This window comes from Camelus bactrianus, chromosome 16, assembly GCF_048773025.1.
Source record: "Camelus bactrianus isolate YW-2024 breed Bactrian camel chromosome 16, ASM4877302v1, whole genome shotgun sequence".
Classification (NCBI taxonomy): domain Eukaryota; kingdom Metazoa; phylum Chordata; class Mammalia; order Artiodactyla; family Camelidae; genus Camelus; species Camelus bactrianus.
Window position 1 is genome coordinate 565,329 of NC_133554.1, and position 8,380 is coordinate 573,708.

The 8,380-nt window shown below is 61.9% G+C and overlaps 1 protein-coding gene across 1 annotated transcript; it reads left to right on the top strand.

Annotated features, from left to right (window-relative positions):
- The first annotated feature begins 461 nt into the window (after positions 1–461).
- NT5M (5',3'-nucleotidase, mitochondrial) lies at positions 462–8,085 on the top strand. Its single transcript, XM_074341942.1, has 5 exons — positions 462–767; positions 3,425–3,525; positions 4,323–4,383; positions 6,028–6,142; positions 7,402–8,085. The coding sequence occupies exons 1-5, from the start codon at positions 510–512 to the stop codon at positions 7,542–7,544; spliced, it is 678 nt and encodes a 225-aa protein (XP_074198043.1). The 5' UTR covers positions 462–509; the 3' UTR covers positions 7,545–8,085.
- Positions 8,086–8,380: the final 295 nt, after the last annotated feature.

The following is an 8,380-nucleotide window of genomic DNA, read 5'->3' on the forward strand; positions in this document are numbered from 1 at the left end:
GCCCGGTCGTCTCGGGGCTCGGCGCCCGGCTTTGGTTCCCTCACACTGCGGCCACTCCGTAAGTTTCCCTGCCCACCTGGCAGGTGTATTTGAGTTTGTCCGTCTGCCCTTCTAAGACGTACGCTCCAGGGTGGCCGGGCCTGTCCCCGCGGTCCGCAGGCCGACCTTCTAAGGGCTCGGCAGCGTCCTCGCGCGGCAGTGGGAGGGAGCCCGGCGCAGGGCCCCGGCAGAAGGCGCGACGGCGACCCGGGGACCGCGGACCCCCGGCAGCCACGCCCCTCGGGCCCGCCTCCGCCGGCGCGTGTCCCTTTAAGGGCCGCGCGGCCGCAGCCTCGCTCTGGGGCCGGAGTCTGCGCGCTCGCGCCCCGGGCGCCCCGCGGCCCGCGGCCCCTGCGTTCCGCGCGCCCCCGCCGCGCGCCCGGCCCGCGCGCCCCCAGCCCGCGCCCGGCCGGTGGAGCCTCCGCGCCCGACATGGCCCGGGTGTTCGCGGCGAGCGCCCGCCGGGGCCCATGATCCGGCTGCGCGGCTGGTGCGCGCGGCGGCCCCGCGGCGCGGCGGGGCCGGCGGGGCGGCGCTGGGCGTCGGGCGGGCCTGGGGGCCGCGCCCTGCGAGTGCTGGTGGACATGGACGGCGTGCTGGCCGACTTCGAGGGCGGCTTCCTCAGGAAGTTCCGCGAGCGCTTCCCCGACCAGCCCTTCATCGCGCTGGAGGACCGGCGCGGCTTCTGGGTGTCGGAGCAGTACGGCCGCCTGCGGCCCGGGCTGAGCGTGAGCATCCCCGCCCCCGGCCCGCGTGACCCTGGGGTCGCCGCCCGAGCCTCGGGTGGGCCTCTGGTAGCACCCGGTCCCAGCAGGGGCTGTCGCGAGGGCTTCTCAAAATTCAGGAGAACAGAAAGCGTAATCTGCCTAACTCTCCACCTTCAACCGACTTTTTAAGTTTTGGTGCACTTAGCCCCAAGTCACATTCCTGTCTCTTCCTCCCTGTGAGGTGCATGAGCATCTTTACTACCAAAGCCAGGCTCCCAGTGGGATTGAGGCCCAGAGAGGTTGCGTGCCTTTCTGGACAGCACACAGCAAGTCATTGTCTCGCTGGGTCCAGATCTCCTCCTTGGCTTATTCCCGTGTCCTGCCGACCCAGCTGAGCACCTGGGCTCACCACACCCCACACTCTGCTCTCTGAGGCCCGGGTGGTGGGAGGGAAACTGTCCAGGCACATTCCTGGACAGGTAGCTTGGTTTGTACATTTAAACCACGTGGTGAAAGGAACAGGACTTGCCATGCACAAACTTAGACGCGATGTTTTCTGCTGCCCCTCAGCTGGCCACCTAACGTGGCTGCCAGAGGAGTGGGTGATATTAGAGGCTGTTTTGTGAGCCCAGGTCACCTGCATTCTCTCCTCCATGAGGTGGACGTTAGTTGTGCCCTTATGAGGTGAGGAAACCTGTCCTAAATCAGCAGTAAGGGGCAGCCAGGATCTGAATGGCCTCCCTGCCTGCCATGTGCATTCAGCCCCCCAGAGCCCTGTCCTCCGTCCTGCTCTGACAGGTGACGTTCCTCTGACCTACAGAAGGCATCGTGACAGTCATTTGGTTTGTGGAAGGGCAGTGCCGTTTCTCTTCATTGACACCAGGTGCTTCAGAAGGCAACTTTCCCCGAGCCCAGTGTGCTGACTTCCCCCAGTCCTCGTAGCTAATTTAAAACTTGAAATCGGAGGAAATGCCCTGGTAATTGGTGCAGGTTCAGAGGCATACTACAATCCCCACGTGTTCATTCATAGCTGGTACACAGTGCTGCCAACCCAGCCCCTCTTTCCCTCCCAGGACCGTGTTAGTGTGATGTGTGAGCCCCCCCGGCTCCCGGCTCTGCAAGGACCACGGCTCGTCCAGTCCCTTGTGCCAGTGTGCAGACTCTGAGTCTCAGGAGATGAGTTACTGTTTTCCAAGTACGAGGCACAGGAACAGAGCTCCTGAGCACTAAGGAGGGGGGACTCGGGGGCACTCTGCTGATTTCTGTCCCTGGGAGCACTGCAGGAAAAGGGACTTAGTCGATGGACATGCACTTTGCTGCCAGCACAGCTCACAGCACCACATCCCTGGGTCTCCCCTTGGCGGGGCTGGCCCAGCATCTTTGGTTAAAAGCAACCAGCCAAGCAGCCAGCTTATACGTGTTGGCACCTCTACTTCACAAAATTCACGTCGGTCTGTGTTCCCCTAATTCTGACCTCCTCTGAGGTAAGCGGGCAGAGGTGGAAGGCATAGCTAGCTTTAACTGACGTAGAATCTTACGCTGTTTGGGCAGTTGAACTGACCCCAGAGGAAGGAAGTGCCTTCACCAGGGTTTCAGGGAAAGCTGGGGAGGGCAGGGTGATGCTGGGGCACTGGCCACTGAGGCCAGGGTGTTAGCGTGGGCCCACGACCCCACCCCCAGCCTCAGCCTCCTCACCCTCCACACGGCCTCCCTGTGAGTCAGAAGCCCCAGGTTCAAGTTCTGACAGTATCACCCATATGGGGCCTTGAAACACGCCTTCTGTGAGCCCCAGTTTCCCCATCTGTAAACTGAGGAGTGCGTTCTTTCCCCTTATGGGCTGTGAGGGTCAAACAAGAGAGACTGTGTATTAGCAAAACGCACCGATGTGTGTGACTTGTCGGGTAGTCGGCAAGTGTGGCCGGTGTGAGCTCTGTGGGCACACCGGACGTGCGCCGCGGGGTGGTGCTTGTTCCCAGCTGTGTGGCTGCTGAGCTGGGGGGCCCTTCTTCGACCCCACACGGGGGCCTAGGTTCCTGCTTCTCTGAGCCCAGGGTCATCACTTTCCCCTCGTCCTGGCCCCAGAAAGGTGTGGCCGACTGCAGACTTGGTTTTGTCCCAAAGCATAAAGTGGAGGCTCCTAGCCTGGCCATCGGGAGATGGAGTTCCCCTCCCAGCTCAGCCACCCAGTTGCTGTGTGACATTAAGTAAATCCCTTCCCCATTCTGGGCCTTGGTTTTCTCCCATGGAAAACAAGGGCCTGGATTTTTGGCTCTTTACTTTTTTTTAAAAATAAACAGTGTATTTCCTGGCATTCCAACGCACAGGCCCACCAGCTGTTGACTATAAGGGCTGTAGCCGCCCCCGCCCCCCCCCCCACCGCCATGGTGCCTCTGGCCATTAGAATCGGCAGGCATGTGGTTCGTGATGGCTGGCCCTCCCCCTCAGCGACTCTGGCCCGGCCTCAGCAGAGCCTCCCACCGCCCCGGCACCTTGGCTGGGTCCTGGCCGAAGCCAGGTCCCTCCAGGAGAGGGGCTGGGACCCAGACAAGCTCTGTGCGGTACCCCCCCCAGGAGATGGGGGTGTCTGGAGGGTGAGGAGAAATGGGCACCCCGTTCTTCCCCTGGGGGAGGCTGGGTGCTGAGGACCCTGATGTCACTCACTCCTCTCATCTTCTCAGGAGAAGGCCATCAGCATATGGGAGACAGAGAATTTCTTCTTTGACCTCGAGCCGCTGCCGGGGGCTGTGGAAGCTGTGAAGCAGATGGCCAACTTGGAGAGGTGGGCTGGGTCTGGAAGTGGGCGGAGGGAGAGGAGCCCCCTCGCTCCAGGCCCTGACGCCCTGGGGCCAGGGGCCGGCAGGGCAGGGGGTTCTCCGTGCGAGTCCGGGTTCAGAGCAGGAGGGAGGGGCTGGGGAGGCTGAGTGCCCAGGGCACCCAGCCAGCAAGTGGGAGGGTGGCGGGGTCAACAGGGTGGTGCCGAGACCGCGGGGACTCAGTGACTCGACAGCCCTCTGCCCAGGGACCTCAGTCTGATGGTGCTTCTCGGGAGGCCGACTTGCCTGGGAGAACAGGAGCCAGGAAGCCCCATCCCCCGGGGCTCAGCTTGGGGAGACAGGAGATGCTGGTTCCAGGGGCAGGTGCCAGCTTGGTGAGGGTTTGGGGGCCAGCTGGCTTGTCACAGAACCACCAGTCTCCTGAGGGGACGCGGGCCTGGCGTGCTGCTCCCTGTATCCAGAGACTTGCCCTCGGTCTTCTTTGCCTCACGCCACATGAGGCCCTGACTGTCCCTCACATAACTTGCTCTGCGTTCCTTAATGCCTCCCTCGCTGGTATATGCTCCTTTCTCAGTGTTTCCCTGTCACGCCCAGAGATGGCACCCTCAGCTCTGCTGACCTTTGGGTCCAGCCGTGCAGAACTGCCATCAGTTGACGCCTGCCCCTGGCTGTGTCCTGGCCAGGGGTGGGTCCTGCTTGGCTGCCCAGGGCGGTGGGACAGGGCAGCATCCCTTGTATGGAGCCAGCGTGGGGCGTCCTGCGGGACAAGCTTGGAGCCTCACCCTCCTCCCTCTTCCCTCAGCACCGACGTCTTCATCTGCACGAGCCCCATCAAGATGTACAAATACTGTCCTTTCGAGAAGGTAGGACGCCCGGCTGGGCCTCCTCGCACTTCCCCGCGTGTCCCGGGTAAGGGGTGCTGGAGGGAAGGGGGCCCTCTCCTCCCGTCCGTCCCTCTCATGTCTGTGCCAGGGCTCCTCCCCCCAGGACTCGGAAATTCTGCCACTTCTGGGCAGACCTGGTGCGGATGCCAGGTGCTCTGGGGAGGGACAGTCCACGTGTGGGTGGAGGGTCCCTGTGAAGGTTGAGACCAGGAGGGGACGGGGAGGGGAAGGGGCTGTGGGCAAGGATTTGGGCACGAAAAGCCTCACAAGGGAGCTGTTGACGAAAGCACTTCTGACTGTGCCTTCTCTGCTTAAAACCTGTTGTTGGTTAAAATCTGTTTAAAACAAAGTCCAACAGAATACTTTTTTTGTTTTAATTTTTAGAGGAGGTATTGGGAATTGAGCCCAGGACCTTGCGCATGCTAAGCATACGCTCTGTCCCTGAGCTGTACCCTCCTCCCTGCAGCTGAGTACATTTTACAGATCTTACGGGCTTTTCCCAGCGATTCATGGATGGGGCAGCGTCCCATCTGGCAGAGAGAGAGGAGCTCCGAGGAGCTGCACAAAGTGAAGGACTTCTCTGGGCAGGAGGGGGCGGGGACAGGAACTCACGCTCGGCGGAACACGGGTTGGCCGTGGCTGGGTCACCCTCCTTTAGAGGGTGCAGGGGGCTGAGGGGCAGGCGACCTCCCTAGAGCTGAGTACGTGATTCCCGCGTCACTAAGATTCCATTTCTGGGAGAGGCTGAAACTGTAAGTGAAGTTTGCTGACGTGGGGCTTAGCATAAGTGGCTCCTTTTGGGGCTGTTGTCTTTTTTTTTTTTTTTTTTTTTAAAACAAATCTGTAGTCCAGACAGGGTCTGTTGGTTAAGGTGCTTGTCTGCAAACGCAGAAGCTGAGAACAGTGTTGGAAGGACATCAGGTGTGGCCGGGCAGCTCCGGAGGAGGGGCCTGCCCATCTCTGTCCCTGCAAAGCTCCCCTGCGCTGCCTGCTGCCCCTCTGAGCCCGTTGGGGGTGCTTAGGCCTCACACCCTTGCCTGGCTGCACTGGGGTGAGAGAGGTCGGGGGACCTGGAGGGAGCAGCCGGGACCCATTTCAGCCTATGCTGTGGGGGGCGCACCCCCAGGACCGCGCCCTGCAGGGAAGGAGGGGGACACAGGTTGGCGGTGAGAGGCCTGAGTGTGGCTGGAGGCTGAGCCGCTCCCTGCGCCCCAGACACACCCAGCCCTTTGCGCACCCACCACTGCCTGAGACGTCCTCCTGCCCCAGTGGATTCGGTTCTCACGTGTCTTCCCGACAACAGCTCACTGTGGGAAGGGCCAGGCCTCTGTAAGGGGTTGTTTCAGCGCTCCTTTGAGCTCTGTGCCCTTTTCTCACCCCTCGAGCTTCACGGGAACAGGCTGAGTGCCTAACCGATCGATTGGGGAGCCGTGGGTCAAGTCCGGGCAGGGTTGGAGCTGGGGCAGGGCCATCTGGTTTGGGCTTCATGGTGGCGGGGATGGGATGATCTCATGGTCTCCCTGAGCCTGAGTGGGCTCCCTGGCGGTGACCCCACTGCCTGGGAAAAGCCCAACTGTGCCCAGGCCCCGGGGCACCGTCTTCCCCTCTCTGCTCACATTGCAGTACGCCTGGGTGGAGAAGCACTTCGGCCCTGACTTTTTGGAGCAGATTGTGCTGACCAGAGACAAGACCGTGGTCTCGGCCGACCTCCTCATAGATGACCGGGTGGACATTACAGGCAAGTGGCCTGCAGCGGGGGAGGGGTGAGCATGGGGGCCAGGCCTCGCGGCCCCTGACCCAGGTAGCCCCCCTCAGGCACAAGACATGTGTTAGGTGTCCCATCCAGCTGTGAGCCTGGCACCAAGCCTCTCCCTTTTGGGGAGACAAGACTCCTCTCTGAGGCCAGTCTTGGAAGTGTACCACTGGGCAGCAGCAAGAGTGGGCCCCAGCTCTGGGGTAACACGCTGGGTGGCCTTGGGGAGTCTCCTTAAACCTCGAAGCCTTGCTTTCCTATGTAAAATGAGGGCTGGACTCTGGCTTCCAAACATTTGCTTTTTTAGTAACAGACCCCCTTTTTCCCCAAAAGTAATTTGGACTGAATCTAACATGTAAAATGTAAAAGCAAAGCCAGTCTCTCCAGTTGAAGGTGATTCAGGTGATTTGTCTGTTTTGCTTATAGGTGGCCCTCTTCCAAAAAAACAAACAACAAACAAACAAACCTTGAAGTGGCTTAAAAAGGAGAGGGGAAATTTATTGGTTCACCTAACTGCAAAGTTGGGGTATGAGGGCTTCAGGCACGGCTGAATCTAGGCGTTCACACATCAGTCAGAAATCAGAGTTTCTTTATCTCCTGCGTACTCTGGCAGGCTCTCTCCTCCTGGAAGCCACCAGTAGTTCGGGGATAAATCCTGTTCTTTTGGACACAGTGGGAAAGCATGGACTGTTTCTTCCCTAATTACTTTGGAGCTCATTGGAAAACATGCCCGTCTCTACGTTGGTCAGTGTCCAGACGGTAGAATGCACAGGGGTGCCCACCCCTGATGTCCCAGTCCGTGAGGTTTCCCAAGGCGAGTCAGGGCACAGTGCCGGTTGTGACCATGGGGAGCAGGGGTGAGGCTGTGACCTGAGGGTCAGTGCCAGTGTGGACATGTGGACAAGAGCGATTGAAGCCTGCGGGGCTTGTGGGGCCCATGGTTGACGCTGGTGAGCTTGGAGCTGGAGCCGGGCAGTGAGGGAGGGCTGGGCACGGGGGAGAGAGGAGAGGGTGTCCGTGAGGGCCAGCCCCCCACAGTGGCGGCGGAGATAACCCTGTGGTCCAGGGGCTGTGGGGGGGCCCTCGTTTAACTCCGAGCGGCAGGGTTAGTGCCATCGCTGCCTCGCTGGCAGGGAGACTGGGTCTCAGAGACCCGAGCTGCCAGCCTGAGGACACGCGGGCTTGGTCCCGAGGCCACCCTGGGGCTCCTGACACTGGACTGAGGGGCTGCTTTCCCACCGCAGGGGCCGAGCCGAACCCCAGCTGGGAGCACGTGGTCTTCACAGCCTGTCACAACCGGCACACGCAGCTGCAGCCCCCCAGCCGCAGGCTACACTCGTGGGCGGACGACTGGAAGGCCATTCTGGACAGCAAGCGGCCCCGCTGAGCTCCCACTCGGAGTCCCGGCCCCTGGCCTGAGCCTCAGCACCCACTGCATGTCTCCCAGCCTCCAGCCCCGCCAGGCCTTAAACTGATCTCGGGGCAGGGCCAGCCCAGGGCCCTGGACGGGACTCATGCGGCCCGGCAGTACAGGCCGACCTCAGGCCCGGGCAGGCTGCCGCCACCGCGGACTCCAGACCGGGGAGGAGCCAGGGCGTTGTTCGGGGGGTGGCCACCCTCCCCCTCCCTCAGGGAAGTCCCCCTCCTCCCTGCTTGAGCCGTCAGCGAGGGGTCCCCGATGGCCGAGCTGCACCTGGCCTGCGAGGCTGGGCAACACAGGAGCCTGTGGGGACGAAAGGTCACCTTGTCAGCCCCAGCCCTGCCGCCCGCCCACCCGGTGCAATGCGGTGTCCCACAGGGAACTCCATGCGAGTCCCAGGTCACCCCAGGCTCTGCACTGGGGCCGCCGCCCACCCAAGGCCCAGAAGGGTCAGCAGGCCAGGATGTCTGCTGCAGGCATGAACAATAAATGCTGCTCGTGTACTGCCCGAGGCTGTGGCCTCTCTAGCCCCACCAGAGGTCCCCCGGGCACCCAGCTGCGCTGCATCTGTACCTGGTTGTCCCGTCTCTGGGCTCCTGGCCAGCCTTCAGCCTCTGTGACACCCTTGGGCTGCCGGGGGTGGGGTCGGGCAGGAGGAAGGCTGAGGAAGGCGGCAGGTCCGTCCTGGGCAGGTGTGCACCAGGGCTGCATCCCTTGACCCCAGGCCACCCGGCGGGGCAGGGCAGTGTCCGAGGAGACCCTGGGGTGCTGCTCGCAGGAGGAGCAGGAGGGTGTGTCACACA